General features: G+C 35.9%; 2 protein-coding genes across 2 annotated transcripts; one reads left to right on the top strand and one right to left on the bottom strand.

Moving 5' to 3' along the window:
* Nucleotides 1-801: 801 nt before the first annotated feature.
* On the top strand, nt 802-7163 carry LOC131794181 (nudC domain-containing protein 1). Its single transcript, XM_059111702.2, has 6 exons — nt 802-1717; nt 2254-2758; nt 3237-3519; nt 4546-4699; nt 5193-5318; nt 5828-7163. The coding sequence occupies exons 1-6, from the start codon at nt 1451-1453 to the stop codon at nt 6236-6238; spliced, it is 1746 nt and encodes a 581-aa protein (XP_058967685.1). The 5' UTR covers nt 802-1450; the 3' UTR covers nt 6239-7163.
* LOC131794180 (phosphatidylinositol-3-phosphatase SAC1-like) lies at nt 7116-19820 on the bottom strand. The gene is made up of 21 exons (XM_059111701.2): nt 19773-19820; nt 19562-19665; nt 18599-18676; nt 17717-17844; nt 17432-17581; nt 16470-16529; nt 15987-16020; nt 14945-15025; nt 14415-14521; nt 14235-14321; nt 13990-14058; nt 13672-13757; nt 13030-13128; nt 12369-12455; nt 12168-12222; nt 11515-11584; nt 11017-11089; nt 10052-10145; nt 9602-9703; nt 9319-9379; nt 7116-8565 (listed from the first exon to the last, which is right to left on the bottom strand). The coding sequence occupies exons 1-21, from the start codon at nt 19805-19807 to the stop codon at nt 8423-8425; spliced, it is 1803 nt and encodes a 600-aa protein (XP_058967684.2). The 5' UTR covers nt 19808-19820; the 3' UTR covers nt 7116-8422.
* Nucleotides 19821-19874: the final 54 nt, after the last annotated feature.

Genomic DNA, 19874 nt, shown 5'->3' on the forward strand with positions numbered 1-19874 from the left:
TTACAATTTCTCACTCTGTGTCTCTACGAAGGTTGTCACGGTGTCTGCCGCTGCGATACTCAACAGGACATCTTATGATGAATTTATGCGATACTGAACTCATGCGGCGTAATAAATTTATGTCATCTGGAACGTGTCATATCATAGCAACGGAAGGGGTGCGGCTCATTAAATTCGCTCTAGTATCTTGAGCATTCCGCTCTGGCATAGCAGCCGCCCCCTTTCCTCCCCTTCCCGTCCCAGATTTTTTTTTTGTGGGGGGAGGGGGTGTTTGTACACCGGCTGGTCGAGATAGGACATCTTTTCATAACTTTTTTACCCATCATTTCGAACACCAGATGGAAAAAAATAAGGTTTCTTTGGTGTACTTTTCTCTGATTTTACATTCCGGAGAGCAGTGTAGTATGAAATTATTTACGAGGGCCGTCGCGAGTATTTTAATTAACGATAGTAGACTGCCGGTAATGCTAAATTAATCGTGCTCGATATCACACTTGTTAACTATCATTTTTTTTCCTAAGAATCAATATATTTGTTTTTCAGGAGATCTTATCATTGAGAGGAAAAGTTTTAATTTTTCATTTTTCGTGCGGCGACCACAGGAACTGCACTGCACGTCATAACCCTTTTGACTACTTTGACTACATTATTCGAACAAGTCCGATTGAGATAAATCACTTGTACTAAAACAACTGATGCAATATTCGTTATTGTTTCTAACATAGCATAACTTTAATATAAATTAACCAACCATACAATTTTAGAGTGTCAAAAATCGTTATATCATGCTGCGAACTCGACTGTGAAATGAGAAACAATGTCAAATTATAAGTGTTCACAGTGTATGGCAATAGCCAAGTCTCCAGATTTTAATAGTTTAGAAGCGATAATTTCCTTTCAAGTTGTTTTCTTCTTCACATTCGTTTTCCATCAAGCTCTACTGAATTCGTCTGGCACTTCAGCGACGTACATTGAGAAATTTTTTTTCTCCCCAACGTTTAGTGAGAAAAGGAACGAGCTGAATCGAAGGTTAGTACTACGTAATTTGAATGAATATATCAAACGAGTTCCATCGTCTTAACATCGACAGTCGACAGTAACAAAGGCTCGAAAGGAGACTAATACAGCTGTACTATCGGTCGAGAGTTTGGCTCATTAAAAAGTGCCCTTTGTCGAGTGTCAGCTAGAAATTCATTCGTCGCATGCACGTCACAGGAATTTTTGGTACGGCCTTCACCTCAGAAAGAGATCCAACATATAGTAGCCACTAAGCTACACTTTTTGTTATTTGAAGGAGATTGTATGATCGTTTTCATGCCATTTTTATCTTCGCCTTGCTCTTCCTGAACTTTCTACCTCCATATCACTTCCATGATATTTGGCAATTTGTCACCGTCCCAGACTGCCTCCTCGTTCGAAATCTCTGTGAGAGTCTGGTGAGAAGATCACGATGGAGTCTCTTCGTCCAAATCGGCAACTATTGAATCCAAAATTTGAAGGTTATAAACTAGCTTTGGACCCCCTGACACTGTCGTCCACTAGATTACTTTCTTCAGTGAATAATGTACCGCTCAGAGAGGAGTCGTTTTCTCTTCAACACATTCGAGCCTTTGGAAATCATAACCATCTGGTGATTGACTCTTGGACTGATGGCGGGAAAACTGAAGTTGTTTATTTCGTTAATGAAGACTACGAAGTTCAAAGGGCAGTTGTCAAAGTAAGTGAACCAATAAGTAAAATCGTGAGATACGATGAAAAACATCGAAAGGTGAAAATAATGTGAAATTGTTTCCTTGAACGTTTGTGAAACGTGAAGCTCTTTGTCAGTTTCCTCTCGTGTGGGTAAGGAGAATTTGATGGAGCATCAGAACCTTTTCCCAATAGTTAACTCTTGAACTCTAAGTAGTGATTAGAGTGTAGCCTCTCTTTGCAACGTCAATGTATTATTCAGCAGACAGACGATGACAACAGACAAAGTTGTCAACTAGATTGTCCTGTTTTGATTATTTATTTTGATGATCTGATTTGATCCATAACCTTTGTTCCCTAGATTTTAAAATTGGCATGGAAAACGATTGAAATAGATTTTGAAGTTTTTACTTAAAAAATGTGCAATATTTTGAATATTTAATGTTTATTTAATTTTCTTTTGTTTTAATACAAGGTTGGAATGCTCATAGAGGGATTGAAAATCTAAATATGCAACTTAAAGTGATAAAAAATATCTAACTTGTGTCTCTTTATAATTTTAAGGACACAGATGTTTCATCCATTGATACAGTATTCAAAACACCAGCAGTAGAAAAAACTGAAGAAAGCTTGAACTCAACACTGTTTCTTCCTTCACAATCTCTGGCTTGTTTGTGTGATGGGAGTGGGAAACTCTACTTGCTGCAAACAGGTGACAGAATAGGAGATTGTTCTCAGAATACAAGTTGGAAGGTAGGCTCAGTTTACCAGTTTGACCAGCCATCTTTGATCCTTCATGCTGTTCAAAGCCCAGAAACTGGATGTGTCAGTTGCTTGTTATTGAGTATCACCGAAAATGATGCTTCTACGTCAGTGAAAGATGCTCACAATGTTCATTTGGAGTTGATCACCTTTTCACAAGTGAATTGCTCAGCCACAGGTTCCATAAGTTACAGTTGCGAGATGCTGCAACAGTTCAGAGGTCACAGTGCACCAGTGTATGCTGGCATTGAGTGTGGTGGTACAGCTATTTTGGTGGCAAGTGAAAGACCATTTTCTCTGGTGAAAGGTACCTTATTTATTTGTGGAATTAACATTTGTTTGGAGTAGTGTAACAAGGAATATACTACATAACAACTCTGCATCTGAATTTAGCGATAGAACTCTGTTTAGAAGCTAAATATAGTTTCTTGTCTTTGAGGCATAATGAATGTAATTTGTGCAGTGATCACAATTGTTAACATCATCCCTTATCTGTTTGTCAATACTCTATCACCAGTATGAATAATGATCATCTCCATACTGCTTTCTGTATATTTCCCAAGGAGCTGACAAGGAGAGTTCATTTAAAAATCAAAGGCTAATTCAGTTAGTGATTATTTCCTTTATTCTCCTCACTTAAATGCACGATTCAGAGTTGATATTGTTAGGAGAAATTAGAAGCTAGTCACTCTTAGGGGTCCAAGGGTTAAGTTTGGTAAAGATTTTGGAAATAGAGAAGGTTCCTTTTTATCTGACATGACCTGTTTTTTCTTTTTTTGGAATAGGTGACAGCGAGGAAAAGCCATCAGGGTCATTTAACTCTGCAGATGATGGTATGGCTGAGATAAAGTCCCACAGTTCTTCAGCAATAGTATACAAATGGTCACAGGATAGTGAAGATGTCACTGTAAAATTTATTCTACCAGATGGCACCAAGAAAGATGATATAGCTTGTAATGTAACAGCAGATTCTGTGGACCTTCAAATTGGGAAAGAGATTTTGTTGAGTGGTCCTCTTTTTGCAAAAGTAAATTCAGAGGAAAGCACATGGACAGTCGAGGAAAATAGGTGACTTGCAGTACTTGTTTTCAGTCTTTATTTTTAAGTGTCTTTTCTCTCTACCCCTTTTCTTTCTCTGTCACAAAATAGTTATGTTTAGAATTCAACTGGCATCACAAGAAACCCTCTTAAGCATCTCAGCCAAGCAAAAATACTTAAAAATGGCTTGCACTCATTGGGAAGTGACATGTACTGTTCCATAATTATGAGAAATGATATTAGCAATTGATAATGCTTAACACTACTCAGTGTTCTCCTTTTCAGGCAGTAACTGGTAACATTTACTGCCTGTAGTACCTCTTATTACCGTTTAAAATTGCTTGGAATTCTTGAAAATTCAACTTGTAATAGGATTGCTTTACTGGTTTGAAAATTTATTTTACCTGTCATGCTTAAAATAAGGGAGAACACTGCTACTTCTTTTAATTACACATGTATCTAGAAAAGGAGAGATGGTAAATGTTTAGCTCTGTTGAGAAAGGATGTTACTCATGTTTTCACAATTGGGAGACAATTAAAAAATCTGTGTCCAGCCCACAGGGATTTTAATCTTTGGATTTTAATATATAGATTTAGCCAAGCCTAAGAGCAGAGCTCTTATTAGTTTATTTCCCAGCCTTACGTTACACTGAATAAAAACTGTAATAAAACTATCTACTGGCAAGTCTTTGTATTATATTTCAACCCAACCATTTCCTCAACATATTAACACTTACAAAGTAATTAGTCAGGGAAATGGAAAACTTGGATTTTATAATTGAATGTTCTACCACTTAGCTACAGAGTACTTGTTAGTGGACCGCAAGCATACCGGAAATTACATTGAGCCAGACATGACACAGAATATTTCTAATTATAAGGATAAGTTTGTTTTGTTTCTGAAACCTGGTGTAAACATTTTTAAAAACTTGCTGGTGAGTCACAAGCTTGCAGAAAGTAATACTTTGAAATAGACATGATACACACTATTTTCAATTACATATAACTGTGTCTTCTTTCTGAAACCTGTAGTAAACCTTTTTTTCTCCTCTGTAGTTTGGAACTGATACTTGTGAAGCAGGTTCAAGAACACCACTGGAGCAGTGTTGTTCAAGGTGATGACCGAGGTGTCTATGAGCTGGTAGGTGAGGAGGCACAGAGAGTGGAGGAGATTCACAATAGACTGGAACACCTCACATCAGACAAAATGGTATGTGAGATTTTCAACGCCTCAGATGTTCAGATGAGCTGTAAAATAATATCTTAAATCCCTAAGTGCAGCTCAATCTACAGTTAGCATCAAAATAGTTGGATTGCAACATTCTCAAATAGCACATCACTTTTAAGCTCTAAGGGGTTGCTCTTTATTGAACTTGACTAATGATCTACTTAAATGAGTGATGGGGAATTGCAGTATTGGATTTGGAATGGCTGTATTGTCTAAAGATTTGATAGACTCTAAACTTTATTTTTCAGTGCTGCCATGTAAGGTTTCCTGAGCACTGTTTACTATTTGTCCTGCAAATTGCACATTTGATGTTTTTAATGGTATTTAACTGGCCAATTATTTTGGAAAAAATCAGTATTACATTCCTATGTTGCTAAGTTCATCCCACGTAGCAATTTTTAGCAGAAAAAATTTATTGTGAACATCAAAAGTATTGATATTGTGTTGAATTTTTCAATCAATATTTGAAATCCAGGTGGAAAAGTCACGGGCAACTAAGATGTCATTTAGTAATGATGAATTTGAAGAATGTGATGCTTTCCCAGAGGATATTGAATATATTTTTCGGTTGGATGTTAAAACTGGAGAATTAACACACAAGGTATGTATTGGTAGTTAATTTTTTTTTTTTACAGGGCTCCTTCTATCAGATCATCTAATAAATGATTTGCACACCACTTGATGTAAGCTCCTCCAGAACTCTTTACCTACTCACAAAGGTTATGTGTAGAGCAAGTGACAAAAATGGACATCTTGAGAAATTCCTCTTACCTTCACTTTTACCATGAAGCAATATGTTTCTTCAGAATAAACTAGAAAGCTCTGATCAAGGGCTTATGGTGTGCTGGTGCTAACACAAGCTTTAGAAACTCTTCACAGTGGCCTATTTATATTTATCAACTCAGTTTATAAATCCTAATTATCTTTTAATACCCTGGGTGCAGCACTAAAGGCTCTTTAAAAACCCTTTTAAACTAGGTAATCTATTTGTGGTCTAGATTGTGAGCCCACCCGATTCCCGTGATAAGGTCATTCAAGTTCATGGCTGTTTACTTTGAATTTATGGTAATGGGTGATGCACATGTCTGACAAATTTTCTTTTCTTGTCAGGTTTGTTTAGCAAGTCATCAGTGGATCTTCAATGCATCACTTGATAAGAGTCTTCCTCCTGCCTTCTGCATACGTCATGATGTTGATGCCCTTGTGTGGCAGCCCAAGGCACACTCAGACAGTGAGGCTAACTGGATTCATACCGGAACATTTAATGCTTTAGGTTATGTCCAGGCTGCTAAAAGGGATCGCAAGTTCTCCACATGCGCCCCAGATCTGTCCTATGCTGTGATATGCGACAACACAAGACATGTTTATGTTTACCAACAACCTGTAGGGAGTGCTAAACATGCCAATCAACAAGTTGTAACATTGACAACTCCTGACAATGAAATCCTTGGGCTCCAAGCATCTAATAATAGGATTTTTGTCTTGACTAGACAAGCTGTGCATGTTGTGACAGTCAAGTAGAATGCTATGTCAAATATTAAGAAATTTCAAATTAGCTTTATTAATATAATTCACATACTGGTAGTCTGTATTTCCATGAATAAGTGCCCACACTCTAATAAGTGCTCACCCCTCTGCCATAATGTCAAAAAAGCACCACACCCCCTCAATTTTTTTAAATAGCAAGGACACACAGAAAGCCTGTTTTCCTTACCACTTAATAACTTTTAAGCTACAACTACAGCTGGAATCAGTAAAAGAAAAAGAATTTCTTTTATGTTAAGTCACTTCCAGTCCTTTCTATCATCATGTGCTTTCAGAGTTCCTTAATGTGAGTCTTTTTTTTCCTCTTGCGGTGCTAATTTAATAAGTACCCTCCTTGAATAAATGCCCTCCTTCCAATGAGCACCCTCCCTTTTAGCCAAAATTTTAAATAAAAGCCTGGGCACTTATTTGAGGAAATGCACTTTTTTTATTTGGAGTTTTTAGTTCCTTCTATTGTTGGAGGAGACTTGTAAAAATAGAGCCAGGTGACTTATGATGGGAAAATAGTTTTAAAACAATGAAAGTGGAGATTAACAATGGGAAAGGTCAAATTTTAATTTAATTTAATTTTTGTACCAATTGATATTCCATGAGGTGGCTCTTGTTGTCCAGTGTTTCCAAAAAGAATTGGAAATTAGAGTGTTGGTTTTTGTGGAGAGGAAAACCAAAGAACCTGGAGAACAAACCCTCGGAGCAAAGACAAGAACCCTTGACAAACTCAATCCACATGTGGCACAAAGTCTGGGAATGAAACCTGAGCTGCAGCAACAGGAGCAGAACACACTATCACTACAGCACCACACCCACTTCCTGTTTCTTTGTCAAAATTGCGCAAAATCTTATGACAGCAGAATATCTTTACAAATGAAATGAACAATGTCAACCTCTTTATTTCTTGTATCTCCATTAAAATTGTCTTTCCTTAAATAATTTTAAAATTATTAAAATATTAAAACTGTGTCACTGTGCATGAACAAGTTTCAAATGCGAGATATTTCTGATGAACTGATGGTAGCACCAAGAAGCAATGACAACCCTTTCATCTCAAGGTGGGATCATTTCATACATTCTCTACAACATTTTAACCCACTTTCAAACAAACAGCAAAAGAGAATTAAGAAAATCATCTCATTGGAACATTGTCTCGATATATATTAAAATTCTCACTAACAACCAATAAAGAAATGTGTGGCTACCAGTAAAGAGAATCTGCTCTAGATATTGGGAGTGAAAAGGTTTAAAGAGAAAATCATGGAGCTCTTGATTTTCCCTTCATTACGAACTTTGTAGATATTCAACTTTATGTATTGGAACTTTTTGATACTACATGTGATTATGGTCTCTTGTCTCTTCATAAAGATGACCATAGTATTAATTTCTGGCAAATAATATATACCAATGATACTTAATATCTTTATTACATGATGTAAGTACCTAATTAATCAAATAAACACTTAGTTATTTTGGCTCCCATCTTGCCAATATGTTAACACTGGTCTTTCATTGTGCAAGTGTAACTGATAACAATATTATCATACAGAAAATAACAAAATGTTGATTTTCTTAAAAGATTACAGGAGACCAATGATGGCCCTAAATATTCTACTAGCAAGATAGCACAGCTCCTACAATAAAGAGTTTTAGGGCTCAAGTCAGGAGAACAATCACAGCCCTCTGTTCAATGTTTGGAATTTTAATAAGATTAGATGGTGTTCCCTGCAAATACAGCAGCCTGTCATAGCTTGTTTACTAGGCATTAAACAAAATCATTGTAACACTGTTCACATTTTGTGATATAACTCAAAAAATATGTGCATATTTAATTAGTCAAAGGAAGCTTAAAGAAATTGATGTTCAATTTCTCTTGCTTGACAGCCTTGAGGTGAGATTTGGATAAACTCTTACCCTGCCTTATTTTGTCCAATATCTTAATTTTAAACCTTTACTAGCCAATGTTTTTGTAATAAATGGCTACCAAAAATCATTGGAGAACACTTCATAACCTACCCAAGTTTGCAGGATGTAAATTGTACATTGCCAATTTTATCTTGATTCATAAATCCTTAAATTCATATATTTTTACCATGATATTAATCACTGACAATAACTAGATATAATTTACACCAAGATATAAAGGGGTGAATTTGTTGATGATTCTAGTCAAACATTTTTGTCCTTTGCTTGAACTTGCACCAGGCGTGGTTGATCAACATATTCATTGCCGAAATACAGCACCACGTACAGTGTCATCATCACAGCACCACCCCAGAACAACACATAAAGAAATTGTACTCCATAATCAGCTGCAAGAAAAAAGGAGAGAGAAATTATTACATCACAGGAATGCCTTTCACACAAAGTTGAAGGTGTGCCCCAAAGTTGACTGATAGTAGGCTCTGTATTTGCATTAGCTCTGATGAAGGGCTAACCCTTGAAACATAAAACTTTTTGAAACTCTCTGCATTGGTCAATTTACATTATCAACTCAGGAGATAAAACAAACCCAATTGAAATTTTCTGCATCAAGGAGGCTCGGTTTGAGTTTCAAGCCCTGGCCAGGCTTATTATGTTGTGTTAATCTCTGTGCACACTGCTTCCCTGGGTACCAACTGGTGAACACTAAGGGAAATCTTCTGCAATACTAGGAAAGGACTAGCATGCTGTCCAGGAGAAGTGGACACTTGTGATTCCTTCGTCCTACCATGCAGGCCACAGCATGTACAGGTATGGTTACTAATTTATCATTATGATAGTATTTCTAAAAATTATGGTACATGGAAATGATCTACTTTTAAGTCACAAATGACCATTAGAGAATGATAATTGCTCACTTTGATTGCATGTTCCAAGGCACGAATTAAAATTGAGCAATTATTTAAAATTTTGTAGCTGTTTAAGATATTTAAACCAAACAAAATGTAGCTACAGGTGATGTTAAGTAATGAAAGTCGCAGAAAATCTACCATGACTGAAAGGCAGCCAGGGAAGCAAAACTCACATGCAACAAATATACCCCAAAAAACAAGTGTACTATTTATGTGGTATATCATACTTACTTGATGGAATTAAAACACTGATAACAAACATGGAGAATCCTAGCAAAAGGATCATTGGGAGCTAAAAGAGTGAAGCAGAAAAATAAGATTTTAGTTAAACAAGAGAATGCACTAAAATGTTTTAATATAAGTTTGAATGGTGCTGCTTGCTGTTGCTGCATAGGTAAAAAGGAATACTAACAACAGAATTCCAGTAACAACAAATGGATGAGCTACACAAAAAGCGTAATCATGAAAATGCTTTTTTTCGGTTACCAAGAAAAATGGAAAACACTGAACTTACAGCCATAAATCTCCAATCTCTGAGAATTTCAAGAGGTGATGGTTTGGAGATTCCTTCATTGGGGTCTACCACATAGTTTCCAAGGAACAAGTCAATTGAATCCTATAAGCATATAAAGTCAAAATTTCTTAACCCTTTACACCATTATACAAGATCAGTATGCATATTCTCCAGACTGTTCTCTATACATTTCCTGAAGAGCTGATAATGAGAAATTGCTTAACAATCAAGAGCTTTTTAATATGTAATCTATTCCCATGATGTTAATGTTTGATTCAGGGGTGATCTTATGAGGAAAAATTTAGATGCAACTCATTTTTAGGATCAACAGTTAAAGTCATCTATGAACAGTCTTGAACCAAAAACATAACCATAAAAGAAGAGAAATAAGTTACACACAATTCAACATACTTTGTGCCAAGGAAATATTTGCAAACTGATTTCACTCACTTGTCTAAATCCATCAGCAAAGTTGTTCTTGTAATACCTCACAGCTGAATTAAAACCATCCTTTAACGCTCCAAGTGTTGAACGCTTTCCAGTTCTATACACAGTGTAACACAAAGTTATTACATATGGTAAGCCTTCTCTAGGTCAACAACAAGCTACTTAACATTGCACCCGTTACATTCACCTTGAAGTCCCACTAAAACATTTATGTACCAAGGGACTATGGAAATAAGTTCGTTTTATCAAGGGTTTGTTATATTAAATACCTTGATTTAACAAATTTGTGGAAAACAACCAAAATGTTTGTTATATCTATGGATGGTTGATAATTACTTTCCTTTTTCTTTTTTCCTCATTTTTTTTTGTGGTGTGATGTTGCTGCACTCACTTCCCCCAAGGAATGAAAGCTAAAATTTTTTGATATGGTGGTATGCCCTTGATAAAATGAAATCATCAAGTGAAATCATTGTAGCAGCAGTCTTTTGAGGAAATTATCTGGCAATTTATAAGAATTCAAGACCACTCAAGAGAAATTAAGTCTTAGTCTTCCAGGCTTAGGGGGTTTCGCACAGGGCTAACAACCCTGTCATGTGAAAAGCTTTTTATTATGGAAACAGCAACATGTAACTTACATGATGCATCTGTTGTTGAGGGAGCATGTTGCTGCCCTACTTAGGCATAAAGGGCATGGGTTTGAGTTTGGAATAAGGAAGGGATTAGAAGTGGCAAATGTCTTTCCCTCACAGGCTAATGTGAAGGAACAAAACATTTTAAACTTTAACAACCTAAAGAGGATTCTGAATTGTATCCTCAGTACCACAATCTGCAGAATTGTTCCCAATTTTTCAGCGAGCCAAAATTAGTTATGATAATCAAATATTACAGATTGATAAGTTTCTTAATTAGTTTTAACATAGCTGAAAATTCATGCTTACTGAGAAGTGTTTTAACACTGTGAGTAATACCTTGTAAAATCTGTTTTGAGAGCTCCTGTTCCAGCATACTGCACAGAGCATGCATCAGCATTGTCTGCCCAGACTGTAACAAAATCAATATTTGCAAAACAATGAGAGAGAGAATGACAAAAATTAGTTAACAAACTTTATAATTATAGTGTTATACTTGAAGAAAGTCACCAGCCTCTCTTCTTGTGTACATTCATCGAATTTTTTCTCACAAATAAAGTTTTAAATAAGAATTACCAAGTGGCGCAGAAAGTACAAGTGGGAAACGGAATATAGCGGACATTCCATGAGGTCACTCTTCTTAACCTCTGTTTCCAGGTTAAATTGGAATTTAGAATGTTAGTTTTTGTGGAGGGAGGAAAACCCTTTGAGCACAGACAAGAACCAAGAACAAACTCAACCCACATGTGATGCCAGGAATTGAACCTGGGCAAAAGCAGTGGGAGGTGAGCACTCTCATCACTGAGCCATCCCCACTCCCTGTAGATGTTAACCTACCATTCTTGAAAGCCTTCTCCATTCCTGCATAACTCTCTATTCTCTCTCCTGGGCTTAGAATTTCAAATCGCTATAATGGAAGTCACATTTCTGTTGTAAGTTACGCACAAAGAAAACACTAACATTCATTTTTCTTTACATTTACCATTTATACAGAATTTTCAATTTTACTTGACCAAGTGTGACGTCATGGAGCTCAGATTTATCCATAAAGACATGTTAAAGTTACAAAGAATCACGTGATTTTCTCTGTATTAACTGCCTTAGGATGCATAGTAGGACTATATAGCTTTGAAAACTGCCATGCAGTAAACTTTTTCTCTTTTAGAAAAAAGTTGTTCGGAGGTTAGGTACTATGTAATCTGCCTAAAACACTTTTTTTCTTTTTGAGGGACCATGGTGGGTAATTCATAGCCCATCTTGCACTCTTGGGTAGTGGATGTGGAAATAAGATTTGCTTCAACCTACTTCTAACTCACAAAACCAGCCATGCATATGAAAATGCATACTATTAACATGCTCAAAGAGATGCACCAACTGTTTATCAGCCTTTCCAGATTGTGTGTCAACTTCAAGAAAAAGTACAACTCTTGCCATCAATTGACTTCTAATGCTAACATACATGTGAGTATGAAAGAGGAGACAGGCTTTACCTCGCACTGTGCTTGAAGACTTCTCCGTGCGAACAAGCTCTGAACAACATTAGTTCTTCAACAAAATAAGAAACAAGCAAACAAATGTCATCACTCTAAAACCCTTATATTTATTTTGTAACTTCTATGACAATTGCTACAATTGAAGGAAGAAATATAGATTTGAATTCTATTCATATAACCGTGAGTATGGTTATTTACCTGTCAAGTGAGTCAATGCAATTTGTTCTGAACACTCCCTTTTGCTCAGTGTCAATTTGACCATCTTTTCCTTTGACAGAGAAAAATCTAGTACAGGAATAAAACAAAATCACAATAATGAACATAACATAACATTTAATTTAGTAACAAGCATCAATTGAACAACTGTGGACTGATGTAAAACTTCTTTGGTAAACTGTTTAGTACACATGGTACTTTTTGTTCCTACATCTTGTTCCATGCTAGGGGCATGAGACAGCTCAGTGCTGCTTCTCTTTTAGACTTGAATATTTCTGTTTGCCAGAGCTATGGCTCCTGCTCTTGAATACAATAGTTACTGACAGAAATATCTTTGCAAATAAATGTATTTTCAAAATAAAAATAACTCAAACATGTCACAAAAATGATGAGCAACACAGCACAAGTATCCTGTACTTCATTATTATTGCCTCCATACCCAGTGTTCTCTCTTATTTTAAGTGCAACAGGTAAAAGAAATTATCAAACTCCTATAGTAATATTTTTACTAATTCAATTTTAAGGTGGTAAAAAGAGATACTAGTGATGGTAAATTTTACTGGTTACCACCTGAAAAGAAGAACAGTGCATGCATACCACACCAATTCTTTTTTAAATAGAGTGAGAGCTACTGAGGACATACCCAAACTTCTCTTGATCTCCTTTTAATCTGTCTGTTAGAATGGACAATCTTTCCCATCTCATCTTACTGCACTCTTTATGGAAATCGAATGGCTCATATCTACAATTTCAAAAATAATAACAAAGAAAAGACACTAGTCTAATACACTGTCTTCACCCTTTATACCCTGACATCAGTACGCATATTCTCAATACTATTCTGTATAAATTTCCCAAGGTGCTGACAAGATGAATTTGTTTAACAATCAAGAGCCTCTTTGGGTGGTGATCCTTTTCTTCATTCTCATGACCTTAATGTGTAATTCAGGGGTGATATTGTAAGGAGAAATTAGATGCAAGTCACTCTTAGAGGTCCAAAGAACCACCATCATAGGTGCCTTTGCTCTGATCAGAGGCTCATGGTTGACTCATCAGCTTTTCAACAATCCCTTCCACTGTTTACCTAATTTTCATCAAGTATTGCCTTGTTGAGAATGAACAAAGTGTTACACTTGCCTACGATTTTACCACAACAATTTCTTTAGAACATGATAACATGAACGAGTTGATGATCCTAAAATTACTTTGTTGACATGCTGGAGAAGATTTTAAAACTCAAAAAAATATTCTAATACTCAAGTTAATTTCATGTTCTACATTTTACCTCAAGAAGTTGTCAGTTAACCCTGCCTTACTGACAGTCTCTGTGTATCGATCACCTAAAATCTTCTCTGGGCCTTTCTGATCAATCTGTTAAAAAGAAGGAAAGTGATGACATCTAAATGCTCTTGAGAATTATTTTGCTAAAAATCAACTTTTCTTCTTGACAAAAAGTTCAATTCAACCTTGATAATTTTTATAGAATATTAACAAGGACCCACTGCAAAGTGAAACTGCCATGATAATAATGACATCATCCAAGACAACATAGTTTTCTTTGCATGCTTTTGAAATAAGAGAAATTAATTAATTTAATACTTACAAGGTTTATTAAAACATGTTCTCCATAGTACACTCTTTCTTTGTCTAAATGGAGAGCAAATCCTCCTCTCTGCCAAAGTGATAAATTAAAGAAATTATTGAAGATGCATTCAACTTCTCATCCTGTGCAATACAAAATTTGCTCAACTAAACATATTGTTCTCAAACACATTTAATTTGATTTTGTTCAACCTTTTCACTCTCAAGATCTGACTGTCAATTCTCATATAGATCTTCAACACTTACATGGTCAGCTGATGGATTTAGCAGAGGTACTGGTTTGTATCTAAGGTTGGGTCTCTGAGACCAAAACAGTGGAATAGATCCTCTTGTCTATGACAAAGAAAAACAGTCATGAGCAAAGAGGACACAGTTTTTTTAAAAATTCTTTGACTGCACCTAACAGGGGACTGAATGCTTTCATACCTGTACAAAAGAACATGCTCCAGATTCAAACTGAGTAATCTGCTCAGTTTCGACATAATTTGCAGCATTTCCTTCAGCATCAAGTCCTCGAATGAAGTAACGTGTACCTGCAGGAGACAGAAATCTTATAAATCATAATTTTTGTATGGACAAGATAATTGACCCACTGGACTCCAATTATACAAAACTTACCAGACATCTCAGTGATTTAGTATTATCAACTGAGTTGTTAATGTAAATTGGCCATCATAAAGAGTTTTAGAGCTGAGTCAGACGTTTCAAGCATTAGGCCCTTTGTCAGAGCAAATGGAGCCATGTTAGCCCATTTGCTCTGTAAAGGGCTTGAAACATCAGCTTTAAAAAACTCTTTATGGTGGTCAATTTTTCTTATCAACTTAGTTGATAATACTAAATTACCCTGTTATACTCTCCCACCAACAGAGCACCACAGTTTCTTTAGAAAATTGCCCCTCCACCATATATCTGGCCCAAGGATGTTACCAAAATTACAAAAACAAACTCACACATACCTGCCCTGAAACAACTTCTTCTTGATATAAGGATGAAATCAAATGTGTTCTGCTTAATAACACAGGAATTGATGGAGATGACTTAGCAGTGTTAAGGGAAACAATTGATATTCAGATTTTCAGTGAATCAACAGTCAGGCTGAAGACAGTTACCATGTTACTTTCAACTAACAAGCCAGACTGACAAATAGACCAAGAAAACTTTGTTGTGAATTAGAGTTGCTTAGAGATATAGAATCTATCATCTGTTTGTTTTCCATTTTGTTTTCCATTTTTAATGAAAGAAAACCTCAAAAGGAGGAGTAGTATCATTACATTGTCAGGTCTAGTTGGTATGTTCTGACTAATGCTGAGGCTGAAAAGAAAACTTTTGAAAAAGAGCAGATTTCAAGTACCATCATTTAGTAGAAAACTTAAATGTGATTGCTACAGAATGCTACAATCAGTAGGGCTGGAATAAGACATTAAGCTACTCTGAAAGTACCAACTCACAAATATTTAGTGAAAAGGTTTTTGGGGTACAGTTTATGGAGAACTGGTTTGAATCCATTTACTCCAAGGAGTGACCAAGACAGAATTTCTCCATATAGTATCAATACAATATGAAGCTGCCAAGGCATGAGAATAGGAAATATATTTTTGGTAAGTAGGGGGAATATCACTTGATCCAACACCAAATTCTCACAACAAAATTTATATGACACATATGGCAAACAGTATTAACGTGAATTTTTGTCAAGATATTGAAAGTGAAAAGGTTAATTAAAACAGCCTCCCAACCAGCTTTGGAGATGAGACTGATGAGAAAATGGCCTTGAATAAGCATGGACAATAAGGCAATGAACAGAAGAAAAACTGACCAGGAGCTTCAAGTGAAATATTCATATATAGGATTCATGATTGAAATTAGCTCTTGGAACATTTGATGGTCAATTTCTACATGTTGCTGGAACTGAAAGGAGAAAGATTTCTTTAATGACAGAGGGAAATGCAAGACTAACAAGTACAGTTGTACATAGCATTTTATTTTAAAAAAGGATACAGCCATGCATAACTGGAAGTATAAATTTGTAAAGCTGTAAGAGAAGATCAAGACAACAAAAAGATGTATTATGCATGTGTTCGACTATTTGAAAATCAATCAGTGAATCAAGGAAGTAACAAATGATTACCTATATTCTGGTTCTGGTTGAGAGTCAATTAGTATAAACTAAGCACTAGTCATTCAGTCAATCTCAGATGATCAAAAATCATTCCTCCCTTTAACAACTAGATGTTATAATCATGTGGAGTACTCCTGGGAATGTAACTCCCACTGTTTTGGTCTGGCCTTGTTTCCAAAAATTCCTAAATTGGGGAAAACCTGTAAAAATTTCATCTATAAATTGTAAACTTCTTGATGCTCTCTGGCCAAAGTCTCCCACAAAGTGATAAAAGAATTTTGGTATAGAGAATGCACTGTATAAATGCCTCATTGTCATCAACAATTTAAATAACACTCAATTAGTATTTGAGAGACAGTTACCTCTGGTTGCACGACTAAAGGTCTTAGAAGGTGACCATTCCATACAAATCGAGGATCAGCCTGATGGGAAAAATTGGGAAAATTTTCATCAGTGAAAATGGAATTAGGATGTTCTCTAGTGGGCATTAGGTTGGTTGTTTCTAATCCAGTAAGTTACTGGGAGTATGTCATCTTGACTAACCTCCCTGCTATTTGTCAGTTTTCCTTATACTTTGTAATTAATTTCTCATTTATACTCCTGGTGCAGGGTTGTCTTAAGGAAATACAACAGATGTGTGATCTGAACTGAGTAAGCAGATGAACTGAATTATGCTTACATAGCAGCATGACATGATGCAAAGAAAAATTCTCTTGTATGGGGGGTCTAGGTGCATGCACCTTCTGCAAAATTTGAAAATTTTGGATTCTTTGAGACACGAATTCTAGCATTCTGGAATACACTTGAGTAACTTTTTTCAGCCAGACATTGATGCTAGAATCAGTTCAAAATTACTCATTTCTGTCTTTGATCACAATTCACAGAGAAGACACCTAGAGATGGTCTAACAACAGAAGGTTTCTGCTGTGTTCCTACCAGTAATCACAACCTTGTGGGTAGGGAGGGGTACTAAGGAGTGAAGTGTCCTGCTCAAGAACAATCACAATAACTGCTTAACCTTTAACTCCCAGACCAAATTTGTCATTCTCATTACTGTCAAGTATATAATTCTTATAATGTTAGTTCAGAGAATTAAGTATTGAATCAACTAATTATCCCCAAATTGATATTTTTCTTTATTCTCATCACTTATCCCGTTGATAATGAATTTATATTGTAAGGAGATATTCTGTCGTGGTCACTCATGGGAGTTAAAGGGTTAAGGCTCCACCCAGACCTCTTGATCTGCAGTTCAGCCCACCTTCATATTCCTCTTATCTTATTGCTATATTTATAATGAATGTGACTTTTAATGTGCTCATACCCTTTCAAAGAGAGGCATCTGAAGGAAGTCTGGGCTGGTTCTTGAGAGGCGTTGCAAAGTGTGTGTTAGATCATATGTACAAGAGAAGTAAAAGCTGCTGGTCTGAAGAACTGACTGCACCATTGATAAGTAGATATTGTTGTTCCGTTGCTGTCAAATTGATGAGAGGAATTTTTTTTCATCATTGTTATTTTTATTATTATACTTATTATTACTATCATCATCATCAGTACTTATATAATTTCACAAAAAGAAATAATTCAGTCAAAACCCATCTCCAGGTACCTGACTCTCTGTGAGATGCAATGTTGCTCTTGGAAAAGCCAGAATATCTGTTCCTTTGATTACCCATACTTCATGACCCCTGACATGACCTACAAGAGTCTTCTTAGTGACTACAACCAAGTATGGTCCTATGGGAAAATAGTAGCAGACATGTAAAGTAACTTAGGAAAAAATACTGTGGCAAGTTTAATGATTGTTATTAAACATTAGACTCACAATGAGAGAGAGATTGGTTGAGAGCATACAATCAATATACAATAGCATGTGAAGTTGACACGATAACCCAATATCTGGCTCATCATGTCTAATTCAAGGTCTTCCCAGTTTGTAAGCCCCTCATCCATAGAGTTTTCTCAAACTTTTGCAAACTTAAAGAGCAGTGTCATCTTTTGTAGATTGTTCAAAAATGTAAAATAAAACAATTATTGAATTCGGTTTCCACATGATATTATAAATTCACAAACCTCATGTATGTGCTACCCACCTCAGCCTTTGGCTTCCACCTATAACTCAGACCTTGCCATTGATAATTTGTAATATCGTGCCCCACCTTATCCATTAATTGCTCATTATATGGTTGAGCATCCCAGATACCAACAGGAAGGTTCCCTTTTAGGGTACTTGGATTTTCATCTTCATTGAATAAAAGAGTTGAGCTGGGATTGCAAGTATCTTACCTCTTACATAACATGCTATAGACAAGCCTTCAAGAAAGAGTATGAATATAATTTCAAAGTTGTAGAATAAAGAATATATGTGTAGATATACACTGTATTTCCCATGCTCTTCAAGTGCACAAGTCTCATACTTATTATCAAAAACAATTCCAGGCTAACAACAAACAATTACATCAAGTACTGCTGCAATTAGTTTCAAAGTTACCTGCCAACAAATTTATGATTCCCAAAATTCCAAATATATCTCTACTTTCAGCTGATGGTGGGATTTGACCCTCATTGTCTATAACGGGGATGATAAAAATCACAAATTACTACCTGTTTCTACAAACAGAATGACATCTAAGAAAACTGAACTCATAGCAGAATATTTTTAGTCAACATGTTGGCCTGTGAATAACAAGTATTAATATTGTTACCTAACAATGTGATGGAAGAAAATGGATTTTTGAATACATGACATTAATGGGGTGATCTCAATTTTTTTCAAGGTAAGATTTCTGCACACCCGATGCTGTTGTAAAACAAAGCTGTAGTCCAAAAGGCAATCTTTTGTTTTCCCAAATTTTTTTCCCAGAACTGTTTTTATAGTGAAGTCTGGGGCTGTGCAAAAATCTTACCTTTTTCATTCAGTACATGCTCTAGTTTATATGTAAAGACAACAATGTTTACGTTTCAGCAGATATCGGGTGGTACAATGTCTCAAATGTTAAACTATATAACATATAATTTTAGAAGAATCTGACATGTTTAAGGACGCACTCAGATAAAACTTGGCGAAATACTTGGACTTTGTAGCTTTTTTGTAGTCTATTTACGCCAGCATCTGATAACCTCGTTAAAACTCCCACGATACGCTTTAAAGTAACACTAACAAAATTTGATAATTTAACAAAAAACTGATCTTTAATTTCACACAAAAATCAACGAATCGTAACGACTGATAGGTTAAAATGTTCTTTCCAAGGTCTGCGAGAAGGTAAACAAAGAAGAATCACGTCGTGATAATGACTGTTTCTTAATAAGGTAATGCTTAATGAAACTTATTACTCGGTTAGAACGAAATCATTTTCACTAATCAAAAACACGCCTTAAATTTAAGACGATGATTGTCATACAACTGCCTGTGAAGTGACCCTTTGAAAATCTAATTAGACACAATTTTTACCTGCTAGACTTAACTCTTGTGTAACACGGTCTATTTCGAGTATTTGATCACCAACTGATTGCTGGTCCCTCGGCTCGATATAAAACTTGTCAGGCGCGATGTGGCTGAAGAAAAAGGAAAAAATGGAAATTAAGGCAACTGGGAGAAATTAGTAGCGCATAGATACAGAGAACAGACATCGGAAGAGCCATCAGTAAAGAAAAGAACATACAGCCTCAACGCTCGGTAGACAGCGTTATCCGCCATGTTGGCATCAAGGTTGAGTCTACAATCTCATGAATCAGCGGTTAGCAGAGAAAGAACGTAAATATCC

Source organism: Pocillopora verrucosa, chromosome 3 (genome assembly GCF_036669915.1).
Source record: "Pocillopora verrucosa isolate sample1 chromosome 3, ASM3666991v2, whole genome shotgun sequence".
In the NCBI taxonomy this organism is placed as follows: Eukaryota; Metazoa; Cnidaria; class Anthozoa; order Scleractinia; family Pocilloporidae; genus Pocillopora; species Pocillopora verrucosa.

What these genes read in the sequence shown, in the direction of transcription:
- LOC131794181 (XM_059111702.2), top strand. Translation starts at nt 1,451, where the DNA reads ATGGAGTCTCTTCGTCCAAATCGGCAACTATTGAATCCAAAATTTGAA. An exon ending in ACCTCACATCAGACAAAATG is followed by an intron (nt 4,700 to 5,192) that starts GTATGTGAGATT and finishes TTTGAAATCCAG; the next exon opens with GTGGAAAAGTCACGGGCAAC. An exon ending in CTGGAGAATTAACACACAAG is followed by an intron (nt 5,319 to 5,827) that starts GTATGTATTGGT and finishes TTTTCTTGTCAG; the next exon opens with GTTTGTTTAGCAAGTCATCA.
- LOC131794180 (XM_059111701.2), bottom strand. Translation starts at nt 19,807, where the DNA reads ATGGCGGATAACGCTGTCTACCGAGCGTTGAGGCT. An exon ending in ACTTCCAGTTATGCATGGCT is followed by an intron (nt 15,026 to 15,986) that starts GTATCCTTTTTT and finishes AACACTGCTAAG; the next exon opens with TCATCTCCATCAATTCCTGT. An exon ending in CAGTGTTTTAATTCCATCAA is followed by an intron (nt 8,566 to 9,318) that starts GTAAGTATGATA and finishes TTTTTCTTGCAG; the next exon opens with CTGATTATGGAGTACAATTT.